The sequence below is a fragment of the Hyla sarda genome, chromosome 8, assembly GCF_029499605.1.
Source record: "Hyla sarda isolate aHylSar1 chromosome 8, aHylSar1.hap1, whole genome shotgun sequence".
In the NCBI taxonomy this organism is placed as follows: domain Eukaryota; kingdom Metazoa; phylum Chordata; class Amphibia; order Anura; family Hylidae; genus Hyla; species Hyla sarda.
The window spans coordinates 185,213,679-185,241,669 of NC_079196.1; the positions used below are offsets into that span (position 1 = coordinate 185,213,679).

General features: G+C 44.7%; 1 protein-coding gene across 3 annotated transcripts in view; it reads right to left on the reverse strand.

Annotated features, from left to right (window-relative positions):
- Window positions 1-15,082, reverse strand: part of ZC3H7A (zinc finger CCCH-type containing 7A) — an 83,830-nt gene extending 68,748 nt beyond the window's left edge. Inside the window, exons 1-3 of one of the 3 annotated variants that reach the window (XM_056537139.1) lie at window positions 7,504-7,561; window positions 1,812-1,843; window positions 80-184 (exon numbers count right to left, since the gene is read on the reverse strand). In XM_056537139.1, the coding sequence (XP_056393114.1) occupies window positions 80-147 (68 nt within the window). In that variant the 5' untranslated portion in view covers window positions 148-184; window positions 1,812-1,843; window positions 7,504-7,561. The other 2 variants (XM_056537138.1, XM_056537140.1) reach the window with 2 other exon arrangements.
- Window positions 15,083-27,991: the final 12,909 nt, after the last annotated feature.

Here is a 27,991-nt window from a genome sequence, read left to right on the forward strand (position 1 = left end):
TACCGGAGTGCCCCTTTAAAATAAAAATGTATGTCTGGAATAGACCTTCTAAAGTAAGAGAGAGGTGAATAAATCTTACTGAATGAATTCCATGCCGCTCTTTATATCCTCCTGCCGGCTCCGACGGTCACTTGACACGTGGGACATGATGTTCTCCTCATCAGATTGCTCAATGGTCACAAATCTGTAAAATAAAATAATGTATTTAGTATTAGCACCTGATATGAAACCCAAAAAATGTTATAAGGTGACCAGTGTATGTGCAAAAAATAATAATTAAGGGCCCATGCACACTACGGAATTATTCCTCCTGACAAATTCAGAGCAGTATTCCACTTGCAGCAGCAGCCTCTCATTGTTTGCAATAGGATTCTCCTGTTCTGTACATACCACCGAATTTCTGTAGCAGAAATTCTGGACTGCACCGAAAGACTAAACATGGTTATATGCAATGTTGCCCAGAACTGAATTGCCGTCAATGGGGACAGTGCCTGCTGTACACGGAATCTCGCCCAGAGAAATTCTGTAGTGTGCATTTTTTTTTTATTACAATAGGAATTTACCTACACATGTTCCGCTCAGTGGCAGAAGGGAGTAAAATGACTAAAGGGGCTGTCTATCTGAAAACCCATCCCAGGGCTCCCAAACAGAAAGAGAGGGAGAAGGAGTTAATAAAGGGGTACTCCGGTGGAAAACTTTTTTTTTTTTTTTTTAAATCAACTGGTGCCAAAGAGTTAAACAGATTTGTAAATTACTTTTATTAAAAAATCTTAATCCTTCCATTACTTATTAGCTGCTGAATACTACAGAGGAAATGGTTTTCTTTTTGGAACACAGAGCTCTCTGCTGACATCACGAGCACAGTGCTCTCTGCTGACATCTCTGTCCATTTTAGGAACTGTCCAGAGTAGGAGAAAATCCCCATAGCAAACATATGCTGTTCTGGACAGTTCCTAAAATGGACAGAGATGTCAGCAGAGAGCACTGTGCTCGGGATGTCAGCAGAGAGCACTGTGTTCAAAAAAGAAAAGAATTTCCTCTGTAGTATTCAGCAGCTAATAAATACTGGAAGAATTAAGATTTTTTTAATATAAGTAATTTACAAATCTGTTTAACTTACTGGCACCATCTTAGGGGATAAGATATCTAGGGGCGGAGTACCCCTTTAATTGTGCATGATAGACAGGGGATGCTTTCCCCTGTCTGACAGCCGTGCCGTGTGTTCCACCATTTGGCATCCAACTTGAGATGCTGGTTGAATGTGAACTGTCCCATTCCATTGAATAGGGTCAATCCTACAATCCCTCTGGTGCTTTTCTACAGCGCTGGAGGGAAACATTGCCGGAGGACACACATATGTGAACGGGGCCTTGGCGAAATGTGGAAGAATTCCCCACATTTATTAAGTATGCCAAGTATTAAGTATTACAGCCAGTCACACCCCTCATAACGTCACGCCATTCCCCCTCAATGCATGTCTATGGGAGGGGGCGTGGCGGCCGCCATGCCCCCTCCCATAGACATGCATTGAGGGGACGTGACCTCACAAAGGGTGTGACCTTGATGTCACGACCCCCGCCGCCGGCACCCAGGACATCTTATCCTCTATTCTTTGGATAGGGGATAAGATGTCTAGGGGCAGAGTACCCCTTTAAGGAAGACAAGGTCTATTCACCAGTTAATCCATTCATGCAGAACATCTATTTGTATCTATACATTGATGACATCATCCTAATTTGGGTAAAGTCTGAATCCCTCTCCAATTAATTTGACATGTACTTGATTGAGAATCGTTCTAACATGATACTTACCAGCATTTTTGGTTTGATAATGTTCGAATTTCCTGGATGGACTCAAATACCGGAGTTATTGTCACTAGTGGGTTCAGAAAATCTACAGCCATAAATGCTCTACAATCATTATCATATCGCAGGGATATGGAAATCCTATTGCCCGATATCTGGGGCCTGCAGTTTTGGGCAAGAGGCAGGTTTTAGCCCTGCTTTGGGCAAGCAGAGCCAGACCTGAAAGCCCCCAATTACAGCGGTGCTCAGGGTATATGGAGGGGGCTCCTGACTCGAGCCGCTCTATACCCGGTGACCCCCAGCTGATTTCAATAGCTGGGGGCCGCCGCTAATAGCTGTCATGTGATCGGGGCGATCCATTGTAGTGGTAGCCAGAGGGCTTACCTCTGCTTGCCTAAGGACCATGGCTCTGTCTAGAGATGAGCGAACTTACAGTAAATTCGATTCGTCACGAACTTCTCGGCTCGGCAGTTGATGACTTTTCCTGCATAAATTAGTTCAGCTTTCCGGTGGGCTGGAAAAGGTGGATACAGTCCTAGGAGACTCTTTCCTAGGAATGTATCCACCTTTTCCAGCCCACCGGAGCACCTGAAGGCTGAACTAATTTACGCAGGATAAGTCATCAACTGCCGAGCCGAGAAGTTTGTGACGAATCGAATTTACTGTAAGTTCGCTCATCTCTCGCTCCGTCACTGAGAGTCTGGCTGGACCAGGCTTTATCAATGGAGCGCAGAGCACACAGAATAGAATTCAAAAGAACTACATTGATCTGTATGATGAATCTAATGATTCCTCCTAAAAATCTAATAAGGTGTAAATAAGGGCACTAATAAGATGTAAAAAAAATAAAAAATAAAGTTTAACCCCTTAAGGACACATGACGTTCTCATACGTCTCCATTTCCGAGTCCTTAAGGACACATGACGTATGAGAACGTCATGTGTTTTACCGGCCCCCCGCAACCATCTGGAGCGGAGCCGGTCCCCGATGCCTGCTGAAATCGTTCAGCAGGCATCGGGGCATATCGCCCAGGGGGGTCATTATGACCCCCCATGTCGGCGATGGCCGCAGATCGCTGGACAATTCAGTCCAGCGATCTGCGGCGGATTCCGGGTCAATCGGGTCTCCAGTGACCCGGTGACCCGGAATTATTGGCTGATCGTACAGGGTACACTCACATGGGCGGAGGATTACAGTAAGTATCCGGCTGCAAGTTTGAGGTGCGGCAAAATTTCTGCCGCAGCTCAAACTGCCAGCGAGAAACTACTGTGAACCCCCCGCCCGTGTGACTGTACCCTAAAAACATTACACTACACTAACACACAATAAAATAAAAAGTAAAAAACACTACATATACACATACCCCTACACAGCCCCCCTCCCCAATAAAAATGAAAAACGTCTGGTACGCCACTGTTTCCAAAACGGAGCCTCCAGCGGTTGCAAAACTACAACTCCCAGCATGCACTGATAGACCGTACATGCTGGGAGTTGTAGTTTTGCAACAGCTGGATTTCCCCCCTATCCCCCCCCCCCCCAATGTGAACGTACAGGGTACACTCACATGGGCGGAGGATTACAGTAAGTATCCGGCTGCAAGTTTGAGCTGCGTCAAATTTTCTGCCGTAGCTCAAACTGCCAGCGAGAAACTACTGTGAACCCCCCGCCCGTGCGACTGTACCCTAAAAACACTACACTACACTAACACAAAATAAAATAAAAAGTAAAAAACACTACATATACACATATCCCTACACAGCCCCCCTCCCCAATAAAAATGAAAAACGTCTGGTACGCCACTGTTTCCAAAACGGAGCCTCCAGCTGTTGCAAAACAACGACTCCCAGTATTGCCAGATAGCCGTTGACTGTCCAGGCATGCTGGGAGTTTTACAACAGCTGGAGGCACCCTGTTTGGGAATCACTGGCATAGAATACCCCTATGTCCACCCCTATGCAAGTCCCTAATTTAGGCCTCAAATGCGCATGGCGCTCTCACTTTGGAGCCCTGTCGTTCAAGGCAACAGTTTAGGGCCACATATGGGGTATCACTGTACTCGGGAGAAATTGGGCTTCAAATTTTGGGGGGTATTTTCTGCTATTACCCTTTTAAAAAATGTAAAATTTTTGGGAAAACAAGCATTTTAGGTAAAAAAATATATATATTTTTTTACATATGCAAAAGTCGTGAAACACCTGTAGGGTATTAAGGTTCAAATTACCCCTTGTTACGTTCCCCGAGGGGTCTAGTTTCCAAAATGGTATGCCATGTGTTTTTTTTTTGCTGTCCTGGCACCATAGGGGCTTCCTAAATGCGGCATGCCCCCAGAGCAAAATTCGCTTTCAAAAAGCCAAATGTGACTCCTTCTCTTCTGAGACCTGTAGTGCGCCAGCAGAGCACTTTTCACACCCATATGGGGTGTTTTCTGAATCGGGAGAAATTGGGCTTCAAATTTTGGGTGGTATTTTCTGCTATTACCCTTTTTAAAATTGTAAAAATTTTGGGAAACCAAGCATTTTAGGTAAAAAAAAATATATATTTTTTTACATATGCAAAAGTCGTGAAACACCTGTAGGGTATTAAGGTTCACATTACCCCTTGTTACGTTCCCCGAGGGGTCTAGTTTCCAAAATGGTATGCCATGTGTTTTTTTTTTGCTGTTCTGGCACCATAGGGGCTTCCTAAATGCGGCATGCCCCCAGAGCAAAATTTGCTTTCAAAAAGCCAAATGTTACTCCTTCTCTTCTGAGACCTGTAGTGCGCCAGCAGATCACTTTTCACCCCCATATGGGGTGTTTTCTGAATCGGGAGAAATTGGGCTTCAAATTTTGGGGGGTATTTTCCGCTATTACCCTTTTTAAAAATGTAAACATTTTGGGAAAACAAGCATTTTAGGTAAAAAAAAAATTTTTTTTTTACATATGCAAAAGTCGTGAAACACCTGTAGGGCATTAAGGTTCACGTTACCCCTTGTTACGTTCCCCGAGGGGTCTAGTTTCCAAAATGGTATGCCATGTGTTTTTTTTTTGCTGTTCTGGCACCATAGGGGCTTCCTAAATGTGGCATGCCCACAGAGCAAAATTTGCTTTCAAAAAGCCAAATGTGACTCCTTCTCTTCTGAGACCTGTAGTGCACCAGCAGAGCACTTTTCACCCCCATGCGAGGTGTTTTCTGTATCGGGAGAAATTGGGCTTCAAATTTTGGGGGGTATTTTCTGCTATTACCCTTTTTAAAAATGTAAAATTTTTGGGAAACCAAGCATTTTAGGTAAAAAAAATATATATTTTTTTTACATATGCAAAAGTCGTGAATCACCTGTAGGGTATTAAGGTTCACTTTACCCCTTGTTACGTTCCCTGAGGGGTCTAGTTTCCAAAATGGTATGCCATGTGTTTTTTTTTTGCTGTCCTGGCACCATAGGGGCTTCCTAAATGCGGCATGCCCCCCAAAAACCATTTGTCGCTCCTTCCCTTCTGAGCCCTCTACTGCGCCCGCCGAACAATTAACATAGACATATGAGGTATGTGCTTACTCGAGAGAAATTGGGTTTCAAATACAAGTAAAAATTTTCTCCTTTTTATCCCTTGCAAAAATTCAAAAATTGGGTCTACAAGAACATGCGAGTGTAAAAAATGAAGATTTTGAATTTTCTCCTTCACTTTGCTGCTATTCCTGTGAAACACCTAAAGGGTTAATACACTTACTGAATGTTTTTTTGAATACTTTAGGGGGTGTAGTTTTTATAATGGGGTCTTTTATGGGGTATTTCTAATATGAAGACCCTTCAAATCCACTTCAAAACTGAACTGGTCCCTGAAAAATAGTGAGTTTGAAAATTTAGTGAAAAATTTCAAAATTGCTACTGAACTTTGAAGCCCTATGGTGTCTTCCAAAAGTAAAAACTCATAAATTTTATGATGCAAACATAAAGTAGACATATTGTATATGTGAACCCAAAAAAAATATATTTTGGATATCCATTTTCCTTACAAGCAGAGAGCTTCAAAGTTAGAAAAATGCAAAATTTTCATTTTTTTCATAAAATTTTGGGATTTTTCACCAAGAAAGGATGCAAGTTACCATAAAATTTTACCACTAAGTTAAAGTAGAATATGTCACGAAAAAACAATCTCAGAATCAGAATGATAACTAAAAGCATTCCAGAGTTATTAATGTTTAAATTGACAGTGGTCAGAATTGCAAAAAACGCTCCAGTCCTTAAGGTATAAAATGGCCTGGTCCTTAAGGGGTTAATAAAAGTTTAAAAGACACACAATAACCCCTTCCATATTAAAATATGTAGAAAACGCGTGTATGCCGTATATTATAAAAATATACATATTTGGTATTGATGCGTGTGTAGTTGTCTCAGTTATTAAAATTTAACATTATAAATCCCATATGGTAAATGTAAAAAATAAAAAATATTAAACCCCAGAATGAATTTTTTTTATAACATTTTATTCCAGAAAAAAATAATGTTTTGTTTTTTTAAGTTTACAATTTTTTTTTAAATTAGTAAAACGTGACAGAAACTATACAGTACCTTAAGTATCAAAATAATGCATTCGTTTGACCACAAGGTGAATAGCGTGAAAAAAGAATACCACGAAATTACCAAAATTATCTTTTTTTTTATTTCAATTTCACCTCACCAATATTTTTTGTTGTTGTTTTGGAGCATATAGGTTATGGAAAAATAAAAGGTGTCATTACAAAGTACAATTGGCCCCGCAAAAAACAAGCCCTTACATGAGTCTGTAGATGGAAAAATAACAGTTATGGCTATTATAGGGCGAGGAGGGGAAAACGAGCAAATACGAAAATTGTGCAGGACAAGTGGATTGTCTTGAGGGACAAGTAGATTGTGCTCCAGTTTTAGTCCCTTGGACAAGTATTTATTTTATTTTTTTTATTTCCACACCCCTGTATAGACAATTTGTGCATAAATAGTGATATCTCCACATTTAATTTACAGGCAGAGGAACGAACAGATCACCACTTGGCAAGACTGTACCCTAAGGATCACATCATGGCCGCACGTAAACAGCACAATCATTAAATGGGTTCTTCGATGGAAAACTTTTTTTTTTTTTTTTAATCGACTGGTTCCAGAAAGTTAAACAGATTTGTAAATTACTTCTATTAAAAAATCTTAATCATTCCAGTACTTATTAGCTGCTGAATACTACAAAGGGAATTATTTACTTTTTGGAACACAGTGCTCTCTGCTGACATCTGTCCATTTTAAGAACTGTCCAAAGTAGGAGAAAATCCCCATTAAAAACATGTGCTTCTCTGTACAGTTCCTAAAATGGACAGAGAAGTCAGCAGAGAGCACTGTGGTCATGATGTCAGCAGAGAGCTCTGTGTTCCAAAAAGAAAATAATTTCCTCTGTAGTATTCAGCAGCTAATAAGTACTGGAAGGATTAAGATTTTTTTTTATATAAGTAATTTACAAATCTGTTTAACTTTCTGGCACCAGTTGATTACAAAAAAAAAAAAAAAAAGTTTTCCACCGGAGTACCCCTTTAAATCGTATGGGTACAGAAATAATAGAGGCATTTCAAAAATAAAAATATGAATAAAAATAGTAGCAGATAGTAGCCGTGATAGGCCTTTTGGCGTTTCTTTTCAGTATGATCTGATGCAACTGGCCATTAAATAAGCAATCTTTAACAATTGGCAGATAGTCACCCAGAATGAGATTTGGAGGGATCTGTTCTAGTAAACTTGCCACTTTTCGCGAAACCTGTAGCCTAAGGGACTCCCTGGTAGAAAGTAGGATCACATCCACCAATCAGAATTGTTTGAACATATGTAGCCCAAAGGAAAACTTAAAACTTTATATGCAGGTCATGTACATTCTAGAGCTGGGCGGTATGACCAAAAATGGGTATCACAGTATTTTTGTAACTTATGGCGGTTCCACAGTATTTCTCCCCCCCCCCCAAATCATGTGACCCAGCAAGCGCTGCCTTCCTCGTCCTCCTGTTTTTTTGCGGGACGCTGGAACTCTGTATTCTACACTGTATCCCTATGCCCTGGTTGCAAAAGATAAACAAAGTAAACTATAACTCACCTCCCGTTGGTCCGGTACCGGCCTCACCTGCTTCCTGGGGACGGGAATGTTGGAGAGCTGTCAGACTATCACCGGCCGCAGTGATGTCCCGCCTCGGCCAGTGATAGATTGAGCGCACTGTCATGTAAGGAGCCGGCTTCTTACATGACAGTGCGCTCAACCTATCACCAGCCGAGGTGGAACATCACTGCGGCCGGTGATAGGCTGACAGCTCTCCAACGGGGGAAAGTGAGTTAAAGTTTATTTTGTTTATCTTTTGGGAACAGCGCAGCGCTGAGCTGATAATTAATTGGGGGGGGGGGGGAGAGAAGCAGAACAGCGCTTGCGGGTCACATACGATTAGTTCCCCGATGTAGGGACAGCGCAGCGCTGGGTTGATAATTCATTCATTCCCGAGGGGAAGGGGCCCAACCGGTATTGCAGTATGGTAAAAATTCATAGTGTGCAGGAAAAAAAATTCGATATTCGGTATGAAAAGGTATATCGCCCAGCACTAGTACATTCTGCTCACAACTGTGCAATAGTCTGAATATTTTCTTAGGATGTATTACATGCAGCAGCAAATTCACAGTACCTGTGCTAAAATGTACCTGCCGATTATGTGACATTGAAAAAACAATTCATCTAATCTATGGGCGGTTCTCAGAATATGTCAGACCGATCTCAACTGGAAAAGGTTCACCTAGATTAAAGGGGTACTCAGGTGGAACATTTTTTTAAATCAACTGGTGCCTGAAAGATAAACAGATTTGTCAATTACTTCCATTTAAAAATCTTAATCCTTCCAGTACTTATCAGCTACCTTATATTACAGAGGAAGTTTTCTTTTAAAATTTCTTTTCAGTCTGATCACAGTGCTCTCTGCTGACACCTCTGTCTGTATCAGGCACTGTCCAGAGCAGGAGAGGTTTTCTATAAGGATTTGTTCCTTCTCTGGACAGTTCCTGACATGGACAGAGGTGTCAGCAGAGAGCACTGTGGTCTGACAGAAAGGAACTACACAACTTTGGCCCCTTTCACACTATGACACGGGGCTGTGAGACACCAGACAGAAAGACAATTGGGAAATGCATTTTCGGTTATGAATATTATCAAGCAGTCATGAGAGAATTATTGAAATAAACATGATGTAGCACAAAGTGAAGGGCTAGTCATAAGGCAAGAGTATAATGTGACTAAAATTGTTTTCTCTTTGAGAACTGGCCCCGTCACATATTTATACAGTCTAACTCTACGTGTTTCTGAGGTCTCAAATTACAGGACTATAATGAAAATATTACCTAGAGACGGTGGTTGACACGCCCCATCCATGCATCTCTATGGGAAATTCGGAGATACATGGCTTGTGTATCTCTGGTTAGCCCATAGAGATGCATGATGGGGGCAGCCAACCACTGCTCTGTGCATGAGGATAGCCAGGGCGCCAGGCAATAGATAGCAGGCGGTTGGGCCCCATGATCAGACAGCTGCTGAATACTACAGAGGAATTGGAATTCTCTCTAATGACATCACGAGCACAGTGCTCTTTGCTGACGTCTTAATAATAATAATAACTATTTATTTATTGTTGTCCTTAGTGGGATTTGAACCCAAGGCCCCAACACTGCAAGGCAGCAGTGCTAACCACTGAGCCACCATGCTGCCCTTAGCATACATCTGCAATGCACGGAGCTAAAATGAACAGAGATGTCAGCAGAGAGCACTGTGCTCGTGATGTCATCAGTGTTCCAAAAAGAAAGGAATTTCCTCTGTAGCATTCAGCAGCTAATAAGTACTGGAAGGATTAAGATTTTTTAATAGAAGTAATTTACAAATATGTTTAACTTTCTGACACCAGTTGATTTAAAAGAAAAAAGGTTTTCACCAGAGTACCCCTTTAGGATGCGTTCCCACAGGGCGTATACGCAGCGTATTTGACGCTGCGCAAAATTTATGGCAGCAGCGGGAAATATGCTGCGTATTCCTTGCTCACTATACACACAGGGCTTTCCGGCGGCAGCCCTATGTGTGTAGTGAGTTTTGGAGGCGGAGCCGCGCGGCACAGACACGCCGGCATATGGCTCCGCCTCCAAAACTCACTACACGCATAGGGCTGCCGCCGGAAAGCCCTGTGTGTATAGTGAGCAAGGGATACGCAGCGTATTTCCCGCTGCTGCCATAAATTTTGCGCAGCGTCAAATACGCTGCGTATACGCCCTGTGGGAATGCACCCTTAAGGTGTAAAATGGCCTGGTCCATAAGGGGTTAAGGGTATGTTGACACTGCATAATTCCTGCAGAATTCCATGGGAATTACACATTGTAAACATACCCTTAAGCATCCCAGTATGACACAACTGTACTTCATAAAGTACAGCTATCTTTTAGCACAGTGTGTTTCCAGGTGTTGCAAAAGTACAACTTCCGGAATGCCGGAAGTTGTAGTTTTGCAACAGCTGGAGAAACACTGTTTGGAAAACACTGTCTTAGCTACGGTTTTAAAAACACTGTCTCGCTCAGTCACATGTGCTATCACTTTATATTATGTTTTTAAAGATTGGATACCCCAATTTCAGTAACCAGATGCATCGTTTTGCATACGGTTTTCAATGGAGAGTCGATGCATATGTTTTTCAATACGGTTCCATACAGTTTTCAAATTGAAAATGTATACGGGAACTGTATTGCTAAAACGTGGTGTGAATGAACCCTAAGGCTAGGTTCACATGGCTGTTTGCATCTGACACTTTAACCCCTTAACGACGCAGGACCTATAACACTGTGGGACCTATAACACTGCAAAAAAAATGTTAAAAAAAAGTGTTAATAAAGGTAATTTAACCCCTTCCCTAATAAAAGTTTGAATCACCCCCCTTTTCCCATAAAAAAAATAAAACAGTGTAAAAAAAATAAAAATAAACATATGTGGTATCGCCGCGTGCGTAATTGTCCGAACTATAAAAATATATCATTAATTAAACCGCACGGTCAATGGCGTATGCGCAAAAAAATTCCAAAGTCCAAAAAAGCATATTTTGGTCACTTTTTATACCATTAAAAAAAATTAATAAAAAGTGATCAAAAAGTCCGATCAAAACAAAAATCATACAGATAAAAACTTCAGATCACGGCGCAAAAAATGAGTCCTCATACCGCCCTGTACGTGGAAAAATAAAAAAGTTATATGGGTCAGAAAATGACATTTTTAAACGTATACATTTTTCTGCATGTAGTTATGATTTTTTCCAGAAGTGCGACAAAATCAAACCTATATAAGTAGGGGATCATTTTAACCGTATGGACCTACAGAATAATGATAAGGTGTCATTTTTACCGAAATATGCACTGCGTAGAAACGGAAGCCCCCAAAAGTTACAACATTTTTTTAGATTTTGTCGCACAATGATTTTTTTTTCCGTTTCGCCGTGCATTTTTGGGTAAAATAACTAATGTCACTGCAAAGTAGAATTGGTGACGCAAAAAATAAGCCATAATATGGATTTTTTGGTGGAAAATTGAAAGGGTTATGATTTTTAAAATGTAAGGAGGAAAAAACGAAAGTGCAAAAACCCTGAGTCCTTAAGGGGTTAAAGGAGTACTCCGGCGTGCACTTTTTTTCCTTTTATCCCGTCCGGGCTGCAAAATAAAAGAAAACACACTTTCTCTTACCTGCCAACGAGCCCCCGGAGCTCCGGTACACTCCGGTACAGGTGATCGGTCCCCGGGCTGTTTTCTTCTTATTTCCTGTTAGCCCGGCACATCACACGGAGCTTCAGCCTATCACTGGCCAAGGCGGGACATCGCTGCGGCCAGTGATAGGCTGAAGCTCCGTGTGACGTGCCGGGCTAACAGGAAGTAAGAAGAATACAGCCCGAGGACCGAACACCTGTACCGGAGTGTACCGGAGCTCCGTGGACTCGTTGGCAGGTAAGAGAAAGTGTGTTTTCTTTTATTTTGCAGCCCGGACGGGATAAAAGGAAAAAAAGTGCGCGCTGGAGTACTCCTTTAAGGGTCCGATCGGGTCTTTATTTTTTTTGTATTTTTTTTTGAGCCAATCGGACCCTGAAACAGGTCTGATGCAAACAGCTACTGCCAGGTTCTACCGGCCCCCATTCACTTGCATGGGGTCAGTCGGTGACCCGATAATTTTACAGGATTTTAGTGGAGAAGAAAATGTTTTTTCTTTTCCGCTAAACTCCCGTGCATCTGGCCGGATTGCCGACGAAACTCCGAATAGCGGAGTCCGACGGCAATGTGTACGAGGCCTTACTAAACAAAAAGCTTTTTCACAATTCCTCTAGGGAGGTCAAGAGTTAAAAGTGCAGCAAAAAAAAATAAATAATAATTCCTATATACTGTTCAGCAGGAAGAGTTTGGTTATATCCGTCCTGCATTTTTTCTGAGACCTTTAACACCTTTTTATTACTTTCTAAAGCATAAAACGAGATAAACCATGCTAGATTTTCGGACTGAAAGCAATACACTTTATACATCTTCTATATCGGTGGTCTTCAACCTGCGCACCTCCAGATGTTGCAAAACTACAACTCCCAGCATGCCCGGACAGCCGTTGGCTGTCCGGGCATGCTGGGAGTTGTAGTTTTGCAACATCTGGAGGTGCGCAGGTTGAAGACCACTGTTCTTCTATATGTTGTGTTGTCCACTTTATGCCCAAATATACTAAACAGAGAGCTGACCCTTTTTTTCTGTAGGATTTCTCTTTTCTAGTGGTTGTGAATTCCCTCAATAGATATAGGACGTGTACAGAAAGTAACATAAAGGCTGGGTTCCCACTGGCATAAGACACAGGCATTTTTGGCTCCTTATGGCCGTAAGTCCATGCCCGATCGTGGGTCTGATGACCGATCCACAGTCAGGCCTAGACTTGCAGCCAGAATACTGATGCAAAAATGCCTATGAATTACTCTAGTGTGAACCCAGCCTTAGGGTATGTTAACGCGTTGCATATTTTCCAAATCAATTTAAATAATTCTAAATTTGCCGCAAATCTGCAGAGTATACACATAATACACACTTAAAGGGGTATTCCAGGAAAAAAATATATTTTAAATTTTTTTCTATCAACTGGCTCCAGAAAGTAAAACAGATTTGTAAATTGCTTCTATTAAAAAATCTTAAAGGAGAACTCCAGACCATAAAAATTGTCCTCCATACTGCCGGCAGTAAAAAAAAAAATAAAGATGTACATACCTTCCTCCGCTCCCCCGGGGATAGGCTGAGCGGCAGTGTGACGTTTTCGGTAGAGATGTGCGAACTCACAGTAAATTCGATTCGTCACGAACTTCTCGGCTCGGCAGTTGATGACTTTTCCTGCATAAATTAGTTCAGCTTTCCGGTGCTCCGGTGGGCTGGAAAAGGTGGATACAGTCCTAGGAGACTCTTTCCTAGGAATGTATCCACCTTTTCCAGCCCACCGGAGCACCGGAAAGCTGAACTCATTTACGCAGGAAAAGGCATCAACTGCCGAGCCGAGAAGTTCGTGACGAATCGAATTTACTGTACGTTCGCTCATCTCTAGTTTTCGGCCCCGGCAGCAGGTGCCGGTGTAGTGAAGAATTTTGTGTCCTGAAGCGTTCTCACACTGCCGCTCAGCCTATAGCTGGCCGAGTCTGACTGCGCTGCGGCTGGTGATTGGCTGATTCATCCGACCACCGGCAACCAGGAAGTGGATTGCGGCGGAGACCGGAGCCGGTTACCGGAGTAAGGTATGTACATCTTTATTTTTTTACTGCCGGCACTATGGGGGACAATTTTTATGGTCTGGAGTTCTCCTTTAATCCTTTCAATAGTTATCAGCTGCTGAAGTTGAGTTGTTGTTTTCTGTCTGGCAACAGTGCTCTCTGCTGACATCTCTGCTTGTCTCGGGAACTGCACAGAGTAGAAGAGGTTTGCTATGGGGATTTGCTTCTAAACTGGGCGGTTCCCAAGACATCAGAGAGCACTTAGACAGAAAAGAACAACTCAACTTCAGCAGCTCATAAGTACTGAAAGGATTAAGATTTTTTAATAGAAGAAATTTACAAATGTTAAATAACTTTCCGGAGCCAGTTGATATAGTTAAAAAAAATTTTTTTTTGTGGATAACCCCTTTAAAGGGAACCTAACAGACCTGTTGTACAGCAATGTAATGTAACACAAGTCATTTCCATGACATTCAGATAGGTCTTTAGAATAAGGCAGGGGACCCCCATTTACACAGGGGACCCCCATTGTGGTGATCACAGGGGCCCAGCAGTCCGACCCCCACTGATCAGACACTATGTTGAGCAGGGTGAACAGAGTGGTCATGGGGGAGATTTATCCAAACCTGTGTAGAGGAGGAGTGGTGCAGTTGCCCATAGCAACCAGATTGCTTTAATTTTTTTTTACAGGACTTTTTAAAAATGAAAGCAGCAATCTGATTGGTTGCTATGGGCAACTGCACCTCTCTCGCTCTCTCTCTGCACAGGTTTTGATAAATCTCTTCCATAATGTTTCATGTGGTGCACAACTACAACTCCCAGCATGACTGGGCAGCCAATGGGCACTGCAACAGCTAGACAGCCCCAGATTAGGATATACTGCATTAGACCGCCTGGTGTGTACAGACACCTAAACAATCGACGAGTAGTATCTTCCTATGAGACCAGACATGTACACAGAACTGTGCACGCTCACGAGTATATACAACTCTATCAGGTTGCGGGGGGGGCATGCTGAGAGTTGTAGTTCCACCGCAGCTAGAGGAGCACAGTCCAGAATCCCCTCCTGTATATATCCCCTGTGTGGTGGGCACCATCAGGACCACCAGGATCACCTGGCCGGGGACAAGCTAATAACAACCCACGTCGAAGAGCAACTCCCGCCACATCCGCCCATATTACCCGTCAGTAAACACCCGCACACAGTATCATTTACAGGGAAGACAATGCGACACCCGCTCCGAATTACCTGGCGGTTCAAGCGCCGTTTCTTCAGTGGGTGAGACTAGAAAACCGGGAACGTCAATTGTCACAGCGCCACCTACAGGCGGAAGGACCGAAGAGCAGCAAGAAGGCTCAAGCTTTGGCATTCTGGATGCCAGCATGGCACGACGTACTATTGGAATGAGTGAAATAGGGATTCATCATGAATATGTATACCTGTGTGTACTGGACTAGAAAAGCAAATAACATTATTATTTACAACGCATGGGCTAGAAGATGCACAATGAATATGTCCGAAGACTGGCATACTATTCCAGGACACACCATTTACAATCTATAGTGTATATGCCCTGACAACCTACACAGCTTCCTGGAAAACTACGGTACAGACGACTAAACTGTGCCTCTAAACATAATATTGCCACACACTGTGGCCCTGAATATTATACGGCCACCTACTGTACCCCCTGAATATACTACCACACACTGTGCCCCTGAATATAATACTGCCACACACTGTGCCCCTCATTATTATACTACCACACACTGTGCCCCTGAATATTCTACGGCCACCTACTGTACCCCCTGAATATTATACTACCCACACTGTGCCCCTGAATATAACACTACCACACACTGTGCTTCTGAATATTATACTACCCCACACTGTGCCCCTGAATATTATACTACCACATACTGTGCCCCTGAATATAATACTGCCACACACTGTGCCCCTGAATATAATACTGCCACACACTGTGCCCCTGAATATAATACTGCCACACACTGTGCCCCTGAATATAATACTGCCACACACTGTGCCCCTGAATATAATACTGCCACACACTGTGCCCCTCATTATTATACTACCACACACTGTGCCCCTGAATATAATACTGCCACACACTGTGCCCCTGAATATAATACTGCCACACACTGTGCCCCTGAATATAATACTGCCACACACTGTGCCCCTCATTATTATACTACCACACACTGTGCCCCTGAATATTCTACGGCCACCTACTGTACCCCCTGAATATTATACTACCACACACTGTGCCCCTGAATATAATACTGCCACACACTGTGTCCCTCATTATTATACTACCACACACTGTGCCCCTGAATATAATAATGCCACACACTGTGCCTCTGAATATAATACTGCCACACACTGTGCCCCTGAATATAATAATGCCACACACTGTGCCTCTGAATATAACACTACCACACACTGTGCCCCTGAATATTATCCTACCACACTCTGTGCCTCTGAATATTATACTACCATACACTGTGCCTCTGAATATAACACTGCCACACACTGTGCCCCTGAATATTATACTACCACATTCTGTGCCTCTGAATATTATACTACCATACACTGTGCCTCTGAGTATAACACTACCACACACTGTGCCCCTGAATATTATACTGCCACACACTGTGCCCCTGAACATTGTGCCTCTTAATATAACACTACCACACACTGTGCCTCTGAATATAACACTACCAGACACTGTGCCCATGAATATTATACTGCAACACACTGTGCCTCTGAATATAACACTACCACACACTGTGTGTCTGAACATAATACTGCCACACACTGTGTGTCTGAACATAATACTGCCACACACTGTGCCCCTGCATATTATACTACCACACACTGTGCCTCTGAATATAACACTACCACACACTGGAATGTAATACTGCCACACACTGTGTCCCCTGAATGTAATACTGCCACACACTGTACACCCTGAATACAATACTGCCACACACTGTGCCCCTGAATATAATACTGCCACACACTGTGCCCCTGAATATAATACTGCCACACACTGTGCCCCTGAATATAATACTGCCACACACTGTGCCCCTCATTATTATACTACCACACACTGTGCCCCTGAATATTCTACGGCCACCTACTGTACCCCCTGAATATTATACTACCACACACTGTGCCCCTGAATATAATACTGCCACACACTGTGTCCCTCATTATTATACTACCACACACTGTGCCCCTGAATATAATAATGCCACAGACTGTGCCTCTGAATATAACACTACCACACACTATGCCCCTGAATATTATCCTACCACACTCTGTGCCTCTGAATATTATACTACCATACACTGTGCCTCTGAATATAACACTGCCACACACTGTGCCCCTGAATATTATACTACCACATTCTGTGCCTCTGAATATTATACTACCATACACTGTGCCTCTGAGTATAACACTACCACACTCTGTGCCCCTTAATATTATACTGCCACACACTGTGCCCCTGAACATTGTGCCTCTTAATATAACACTACCACACACTGTGCCTCTGAATATAACACTACCAGACACTGTGCCCATGAATATTATACTGCAACACACTGTGCCTCTGAATATAACACTACCACACACTGTGTGTCTGAACATAATACTGCCACACACTGTGTGTCTGAACATAATACTGCCACACACTGTGCCCCTGCATATTATACTACCACACACTGTGCCTCTGAATATAACACTACCACACACTGGAATGTAATACTGCCACACACTGTGTCCCCTGAATGTAATACTGCCACACACTGTACACCCTGAATACAATACTGCCACACACTGTGCCTTTGAACATAATACTGCCACACACACTGTGCCCCTGAATATTATACTGCCACACACTGTGCCTCTGAACATAATACTGCCTCACACTGTGGCCCTGAATATTATATTGCCACACACTGTGCCTTTGAATATAACACTACCACACACTGTACACCCTGAATACAATACTGCCACACACTGTGCCTCTGAACATAATACTGCCACACACACTGTGCCCCTGAATATTATACTACCATACAATGTGCCTCTGAATATAAAACTTCCACACACTGTGCCCTTGTATATAATACTGTCACAAACTGTGGTTCTGAATATTGTCACGATTCGGCTGGCTGGAGGTGGATCCACTGTGCCAGAGAGGGATTGGTGTGGACCGTGTTGGTGGACCGGTTCTAAGTTGCTACTGGTATTCACCAGAGCACGCCGCAAAGCGGGATGGTCTTGCAGCGGCGGTAGCAACCAGGTCGTATCCACCGGCAACGGCTCAACCTCTCTGACTGCTGAGATAAGCGCGGTACAAGGGAGTAGACAAGAGCAAGGTCGGACGTAGCAGAAGGTCAGGGCAGGCAGCAAGGATCGTAGTCAGGGGCAACGGCAGGAGGTCTGGAACACAGGCTAGGAACACACAAGGAAATGCTTTCACTGGCACAATGGCAACAAGATCCGGCAAGGGAGTGCAGGGGAAGTGAGGTATAAGTAGGGAAGTGCACAGGTGAAGGTACTGATTAAAACCTCATGCGCCAATCAGTGGTGCACCAGCCTTTAAATCGCAAAGACCCGGCGCGCGCGCGCCCTAAGGAGCGTGGCCGGGCGTGCCGGGACAGCACAGACGGGGAACGGGTCTGGTAAGCGAGTCGGGATGCGCATCGCGAGCGGGCGCGTCCCACATCGCGAATCGCATCCCGGCTGGGAACATTATCGCAGCGCACCCAGTCGGCAGGTCTGACCGGGGCGCTGCGAATAAGAGAACGCTGTGAGCGCTCCGGGGAGGAGCGAGGACCCGGAGCGCTCGGCGCAACAGTCCCCCCCCCCCTTGGGTCTCCCCCTCTTTTTGGAACCTGAGAATTTGAGGATAGGATTCTTGTCCAGGATGTTGTCCTCAGGTTCCCATGATCTCTTCTCTGGGCCGCAATTCTCCCAATCAACCAAAAATTTTTTTTTACCTCTGACCGTCTTGGATGTCAGAATTTCTTTCACCGAAAAAACGTCAGAGGACCCGGAAACTGGAGTGGGAGAAACAACTTTGGGAGAGAAGCGGTTAAGGATGAGTGGTTTAAGGAGAGAGACATGGAAAGCATTGGGAATACGGAGAGAAGGAGGAAGAAGGAGTTTGTAAGAGACAGGGTTGATTTGGCACTTGATTTTGAAAGGACCAAGATAACGTGGTCCCAGTTTATAACTGGGGACACGAAAGCGGACATACTTGGCGGAGAGCCATACTTTGTCTCCGGGAGAAAAAATGGGGGGAATTCTTCTTTTCCTATTGGCATGTTTTTTCATCCGGGATGAGGCCTGTAAGAGAGAATTTTGAGTCTCTTTCCATATGGTGGAGAAGTCCCGAGTCACCTGATCAACAGCGGGCAAATCAGAGGGCATGGGAGTGGGAAGGAGGGGAAGAGGGTGACGGCCGTACACCACGAAGAATGGGGATTTAGCAGAAGATTCAGAGACTCTGAAATTGTGCGAGAATTCGGCCCATGGTAGAAGATCTGCCCAGTCATCCTGGCGGGAGGAAACAAAATGTCGAAAATAGTCACCCAGAACCTGATTAATTCTTTCTACTTGCCCATTGAATTGGGGATGATAAGAAGACGAGAAGTTTAATTTGATTTTGAGTTGATTACAGAGGGCCCTCCAGAATTTAGACACAAATTGAACGCCTCTATCCGAGACGATATGCGTAGGCAGCCCGTGAAGGTGAAAAATGTGTATAAAAAATTGTTTCGCCAACTGAGGCGCAGAAGGAAGACCTGGAAGAGGGATAAAATGTGCCATCTTGGAGAATCGATCAACGACCACCCAAATAACTGTGTTGCCATGGGATAAAGGTAAGTCATTAATAAAGTCCATACCAATCTGAGACCATGGTCATTCAGGAACAGGCAGAGGATGGAGGAGACCAGCAGGCTTCTGGCTAGGGGTCTTGTCCCGGGCACAGACTGTACAAGCCCACACGAAATCAACAACATCAGCTTCCAGGGTAGGCCACCAATAAAATCGAGAGATGAGCTGGATGGATTTTTTGATGCCAGCATGGCCTGCGAGGTGTGAGGAGTGTCCCCACTTGAGAATCCTGACGCGCTGGCGTGGAGAGACGAAGGTCTTCCCTGGAGGAGTTTGTCTGATGGAAGCTGGAGAAGTGGAGATCAGACAGTCCGGAGGAATAATGTGTTGCGGGGAAGCTTCCACTTCAGAGGCATCCGATGAACGAGAGAGGGCATCAGCCCTAATGTTCTTGTCAGCAGGGCAAAAATGAATTTCAAAGTTAAAACGGGCAAAGAACAACGACCACCTAGCCTGGCGAGGGTTCAGCCGTTGGGCAGACTGAAGATAAGAGAGATTCTTGTGATCAGTGTATATAATAACTGGATATTTGGATCCCTCCTGCAGGTGCCTCCATTCCTCAAGCGACAATTTTATGGCCAGTAGTTCTCGATCACCAATGGAGTAGTTTTTCTCCGCCGGAGAGAAGGTCCTAGAAAAGAAACCACAAGTAACAGCATGCCCGGAAGAATTTCTTTGTAGGAGTACTGCTCCAGCTCCCACCGAGGAGGCGTCTACCTCCAGCGAGAAGGGCTTAGATGGATCAGGTCTGGAGAGTACGGGAGCAGAAGAAAAGGCAGTCTTGAGATGATTGCATGCGTCTTCCGCTTGAGGAGGCCAGGACTTAGGGTTGGCGTTTTTCTTGGTTAGGGCGACGATAGGAGCCACAATAGTGGAAAAGTGCGGAATAAATTGTCTGTAATAATTGGCAAACCCCAAAAAACTTTGGATAGCACGGAGTCCGGAGGGGCGTGGCCAATCCAATACGGCTGATAGTTTATCTGGGTCCATTTGTAGTCCCTGGCCAGAGACTAAGTATCCTAGGAAGGGAAGAGATTGACATTCAAAGAGACATTTTTCCATTTTGGCATATAATTGATTGTCCCGAAGTCTCTGAAGAACCATGCGGACATGCTGGCGGTGTTCTTCTAGGTTAGCAGAAAAAATCTAAATATCGTCTAGGTAAACCACAACACAGGTATATAGAAGATCACAAAAAATTTCATTTACAAAGTCTTGGAAGACTGCAGGGGCGTTGCAAAGCCCAAAGGGCATAACCAGATATTCAAAGTGTCCATCTCTGGTGTTGAATGCGGTCTTCCACTCGTCCCCCTCCCTGATGCGGATGAGATTATATTCACCTCTTAAGTCCAGCTTGGTAAAGATGTGGGCGCCTCGTAGGCGATCAAAGAGTTCCGAGATAAGAGGTAGGGGATAGCGTTTTTTTTACAGTGATTTTATTTAGTCCGCGGTAATCAATGAAAGGAGTAAGGAGCTGTCTTTTTTGGAAACGAAAAAAAAATCCAGCTCCGGCAGGGGAGGAAGACTTGCGGATAAACCTCTTTTTTTAAATTCTCTTGGATGTACTCCGACATGGCTTGTGTTTCCGGAGCAGACAGAGGATAGATTCTGCCCCGGGGTGGAGTAGTACCAGGGAGGAGGTCAATAGGACAGTCATAAGGCCTGTGAGGAGGCAAAGTCTCTGCTTGTTTTTTGCAAAAAACATCAGCATAATCCAGATAGGCCTTGGGGAGACCAGATATCGGAGGAACCACAGGGTCTTGGCTGACAGTACAGGGAGCAGGCTTAAGACAGTCCTTGTGGCAAGAAGTACCCCAGTTCTTGATTTCCCCGGTGGTCCAATTGAGGGTTGGGGAATGGCGTTGAAGCCACGGTAGTCCAAGAAGAATTTCCGAAGTGCAGTTAGAGAGGACCAGAAATTCAATTTTTTCGTGATGGGGTCCGATGCACATTAAGAGGGGTTCTGTGCGGTAACGCACAGTACAGTCCAATCTTTCATTATTAACAGAGGCGATGTAGAGGGGTCTGGCGAGACTGGTCACCGGGATGTTGAACCTGTTGATGAAAGAGGCCAAAATTAAATTTCCTGCAGATTCGGAATCCAAGAAGGCCATAGCTGAGAAGGAGAAGGTAGACGAAGAAATCCGCACAGGCACAGTAAGACGTGGAGAAGCAGAGTTCACATCAAGAGCTGTCTCACCTTTGTGCGGAGTCAGCGTGCGTCTTTCCTGACGTGGAGGTCGGATAGGACAATCCTTCAAGAAATGTTCGGTACTGGCACAGTACAGGCAAAGGTTCTCCATGCGGCGTCGTGTCCTCTCTTGAGATGTCAAGCGAGACCGGTCAACTTGCATAGCCTCCACGGCGGAAGGCACAGGAACGGATTGCAGTGGACCAGAGGAGAGAGGAGCCGGGGAGAGAAACCGCCTCGTGCGAACAAAGTCCATATCCTGGCGGAGCTCCTGACGCCTTTCGCAAAAACGCAAGTCAATGCGGGTGGCAAGATGAATAAGTTCATGCAGGTTAGCAGGAATTTCTCGTGCGGCCAGCACATCTTTGATGTTACTGGATAGGCCTTTTTTAAAGGTCGCGCAGAGGGCCTCGTTATTCCAGGACAATTCGGAGGCGAGAGTACGGAATTGGATGGCTTACTCGCCAACAGAAGAATTACCCTGGACCAGGTTCAGCAGGGCAGTCTCGGCAGAAGAGGCTCGGGCAGGTTCCTCGAAGACACTTTGAATCTCCGTGAAGAAAGAGTGTACAGAGGCAGTGACAGGATCATTGCGATCCCAGAGCGGTGTGGCCCATGACAGGGCTTTCCCAGACAGAAGGCTGACTACGAAAGCCACCTTTGACCTTTCAGTTGGAAACTGGTCCGACATCATCTCCAAATGCAGGGAACATTGTGAAAGAAAACCACGGCAAAATTTAGAGTCCTGATCAAATTTGTCCGGCAAAGATAAACGGAGGCTGGATGCGGCCACTCGCTGCGGAGGAGGTGCAGGAGCTGGCGGAGGAGATGATTGTTGAAGCTGTGGTAACTGCTGTAGCATCACGGTCAGTTGAGACAGCTGGTGGCCTTGTTGCGCTATCTGTTGCGACTGCTGGGCGACCACCGTGGTGAGGTCAGCGACAACTGGCAGCGGGATCTCAGCGGGATCCATGGTCGGATCTACTGTCACGATTCGGCTGGCTGGAGGTGGATCCACTGTGCCAGAGAGGGATTGGCGTGGACCGTGTCGGTGGACCGGTTCTAAGTTGCTACTGGTATTCACCAGAGCCCGTCGCAAAGCGGGATGGTCTTGCAGCGGCGGTAGCAACCAGGTCGTATCCACCGGCAACGGCTCAACCTCTCTGACTGCTGAGATAAGCGCGGTACAAGGGAGTAGACAAGAGCAAGGTCGGACGTAGCAGAAGGTCAGGGCAGGCAGCAAGGATCGTAGTCAGGGGCAACGGCAGGAGATCTGGAACACAGGCTAGGAACACACAAGGAAAAGCTTTCACTGGCACAATGGCAACAAGATCCGGCAAGGGAGTGCAGGGGAAGTGAGGTATAAGTAGGGAAGTGCACAGGTGAAGGTACTGATTAAAACCTCATGCGCCAATCAGTGGCGCACCGGCCCTTTAAATTGCAAAGACCTTGCACGCGCGCGCCCTAAGGAGCGTGGCCGCGCGCGCCGGGACAGCACAGACGGGGAACGGGTCTGGTAAGCGAGTCGGGATGCGCATCGCGAGCGGGCGCGTCCCGCATCGCGAATCGCATCCTGGCTGGGAACATTATCGCAGCGCACCCAGTCGGCAGGTCTGACCGGGGCGCTGCGAATAGGAGAACGCTGCGAATGTGAGCGCTCCGGGGAGGAGCGGGGACCCGGAGCGCTCAGCGTAACAAATATAATACTGCCACACACTGTGCCCCCTGAATGTAATACTGCCAGACACTCTGCCCCCTGAATGTAACACTACCACACACTGTGCCCTGAATATTCTACGGCCACCTACTGTACCCCCTGAATATTGTGCTACCACACACTGTGCCCCTGAATATTATACTACCCACACTGTGCCTCTGAATATAACACTACCACACACTGTGCCTCTGAATATTATACTACCACACTCTGTGCCCCCTGAATATTATACTGCCACACACTGTGCCCCTGAATATTATACAACCACACTCTGTGCCTCTGAATCTTATAATACCGCACTCTGTGCCTCTGAATATAAAACTACCACACACTGTGCCCCTGAATATAATACTACCGCATACTGTGCCTCTGAAAATAACACTACCACACACTGTGCCCCTGAATATAATACTACCACACACTGTGCCTCTGAATATAACACTACCACACACTGTGCCTCTGATTATTATACTACCATACACTGTGCCTCTGATTATTATACTACCATACACTGTGCCTCTGAATATAACACTGCCACACACTGTGCCCCTGAATATTATACTACCACATTCTGTGCCTCTGAATATTATACTACCATACCCTGTGCCTCCAAATATAACACTACCACACACTGCGCCCCTGAATATTATACTGCCACACACTGCCCCTGAACATTGTGCCTCTTAATATAACACTACCACACACTGTGCCTCTGAATATAACACTACCAGACACTGTGCCCATGAATATTATACTGCAACACACTGTGCCTCTGAATATAACATTACCACACACTGTGTGTCTGAACATAATACTGCCACACACTATGCCCCTGCATATTATACTACCACACACTGTGCCTCTGAATATAACACTACCACACACTGGAATGTAATACTGCCACACATTGTGCCCCCTGAATGTAATACTGCCACACACTGTACCCCTTGAATACAATACTGCCACACACTGTGCCTCTGAACATAATACTGCCACACACTGTGCCTCTGAACATAATACGGCCTCACACTGTGCCCCTGAATATTATACTGCCACACACTGTGCCTCTGAATATAACACTACCACACACTGGAATGTAATACTCGCACACACTGTGCCCCTTGAATGTAATACTGCCACACACTGTGTCCCCTGAATACAATACTGCCACACACTGTACCTCTGAACATAATACTGCCACACACTGTGTCCCTGAATATTATACTGCCACACACTGTGCCTCTGAACATAATACTGCCTCACACTGTGGCCCTGAATATTATACTGCCACACACTGTGCCCCTGAATATTATACTACCATACAATGTGCCTCTGAATATAACACTTCCACACACTGTGCTTCTGAATATAACACTACCACACACTGTGCCCCTCAATATTTTAATACCACACTCTGTGCCTCTGAATATTATACTACCATACACTATGCCTCTGAATATAACACTACCACACACAGTGCCCATGAATATTATACTGCCACACACTGTGCCCCTGAATATTATACTACCAAACACTGTGCCTCTGAATATAACACTACCACACACTGTGTCCCTGAATATTATACTGCCACACACTGTGCCTCTGAATATAACACTACCACACACTGTGCCTCTGAACATAATACTGCCACACACTGTGCCCCTGAATATTATACTGCCACACACTGTGCCCCTGAATATTATACTAACACACTGTGCTTCTGAATATAACACTACCACACACTGTGCCCCTGAATATTATTATACCACACTCTGTGCCTCTGAATATTATACTACCAAACACTGTACCTCTGAATATAACACTACCACACACTGTGCCCCTGACTACCAAACACTGTGCCTCTGAATATAAGACTACCACACACTTTGTCCCCGAATATTATGCTGCCACACACTGTGCCCCTGAATATTATACTACCACAGAGTGTGCCTCTGAATATAACACTACCACACACTGTGCCTCTGAATATAACACTACCAGACACTGTGCCCCTGAATATAAGACTACCACACACTTTGTCCCCGAATAGTATGCTGCCACACACTGTGCCCCTGAATATTATACTACCACAGAGTGTGCCTCTGAATATAACACTACCACACACTTTGCCTCTGAATATAACACTACCAGACACTGTGCCCCTGAATATTATACTGCCACACACTGTGCCTCTGAATATAACACTACCACACACTGTGCCTCTGAACATAATACTAATAAATAAGTGGGCTCGACCACAAAACTATTATAAATAATGGGTGCTTATCCCTGCTTCAAAGCAAAATGTACAACCAGAAATTAGAAAAGAAAAAGCAGAAAGTGATAGCACACCAAAAATATATATATCAAAGTAATTCTTTATTATACAAAAAATAGCCATATAATGTTAAAAACATTTAAAAAGGAGGTCCACAAAACATCTCGGACCGACCTAAAGCCATAGGAAGGGATCCCAGACTTACTCTGGTACTCCCCCCACAAACAAAGACACCCGTCTAATATCTATGTGTCTAAAAAATGAGATGCAATAATCCCCCTGTGACTTCTGGCCCCAACACAGTATATTCTAAGGTACACAGATAGCAGCTCTTATGAGTAAAAAATGTATACAGTCTTGCTGCAAAAAGTGCAGTTTCTATATCAACCAAGCTTAACAATCCATACACTGCTGCTGCAACAATAAATAATTCAAATAACCAAGTCACATGATATGATCAAATACATATACATCACACTATCATGTAGAAAGCGGGTGTTTCACAAAGTCCCTAAGTCCCCACGCGTTCCGTCACTCTTGGTGACTTCCTCAGGGGCACACTCTTCCCCCTGAATGTAATACTGCCACACACTGTGCCCCCTGAATGTAATACTGCCATACACTGTGCCCCCTGAATACAATACTGCCACACACTGGGCCCCCTGAATGCCATACTGCCACACACTGTGCCCCCTTGAATGTGATACTGCCACACATTGTGCCCCCTGAATGTAATACTGCGACACACTGTGCCCCCTGAATGTAATACTGCCACACACTGTGCTTCCTGAATATTGTACTGCCAAACACTGTGCGCCTGGATATAATACTGCGACACACTGTGCCCCCTTGAATGTAATACTGCCACACAGTGCCCCCTGAATGTAATACTGCCACACACTGTGCCCCTGAATACAATACTGCCACACACTGTGCCCCTGAATACAATACTGCCACACACTGTGCCCCCGAATGCAATACTGTCACACACTGTGCCCCCTGAATGTAATACTGACACACACTGTGCCCCTGAATACAATAATGACAAACTCTGCACTCCCTCCATATAATACTACCACACAGTGCACCCCCTAAGTATTTTACTGCTAGAGAATTGTCTGATAACTGAGTAAACAAAGGTTTGCTTGACACAAAAGCTATAAAATAAGTGCTGGATATTATTGCAAAAGTTTCTGCATTTCAAGTGTATTTTCTGTATTTTTCTGCATTTCACTGTGATTTCATGGGATTCATTTAAAGGGTTAATGGTTGGCATCGGCATGATCGCTTCCGCCTTGTAGCCATTTTTAACAAGTGAGGGCAGATCCTGCGCTTGCTTTAAAGGTGATTAGTGTGACATGATGTAAATTTACATCAATTTGCCTTAACACATTCCAGCTCATGGCATAACTATACGTCATAGGGCTAGAAAGGGTTAATATTGCTTACATGTCACGTATTTTACGGTACAGACAGACATCATTGTCCATGAGTCTTGTTTCAGCCCTGCTGTGAGGATTCCTTTTCTATATTGTCTTAAAGGGAAACTGTCACCAGATTTTACCCTATGTAACTGTTGGCAACAAGTTATATAGAGTGAAATAAGGTTTCTTACCAGGTCCCGATGTTCTCCAGAATGAAGTTAATAATGAAGTTTGAAAATGTCCCATGCCACATGGTAATCAGCTGCAAGTAGTCATCAGGGCGTGCAGCCTCTTCATGTAGTCACTGCATTCCGGGCTGTATTTGTTCCCATTCATGCCTGACTGACAGAAATATAAAGTATTGCCAACAGATATATAGGGTAAAATCTGGTGACAGGTCCCCTTTAAAGGGGAACTCCACCCCTAGACATCTTATCCCCTATCCAAAGGATAGGGGATAAGATGTCTGATCGCAGGGGTTCCACTACTGGGGACCCCTGTGATCTCCCTGCTGCACTCGGCGTTCGTTTAGAGCGTTGGGTGCAGTGCCGGATGCTCGTGACATCATGGCCACACCCTGCTCGTGACGTCACAGTCACGCCCTCTCAATGCAAATTTATGGGAGAGGGCGTGACTGTCATCACACCCCTCCCATAGACTTGCATGACATCATGAGCTGGGCGTGGCCTTGACATCACAAACCTCCGCTCCGCATCGCCAGCCCTCCGGCATGGAGCAAAGTTCGCTCTGTGCACCGGATGTCTGGGGTGCTGCATCCAGATTGCCTTTAGATATTGGATAAGGTGTCTAGAGGTGGAGTACTCTAATGGGAAAAAAAAAATTAAAATCAACTGGTGCCTGAAAGTTAAACAGATTTGTAA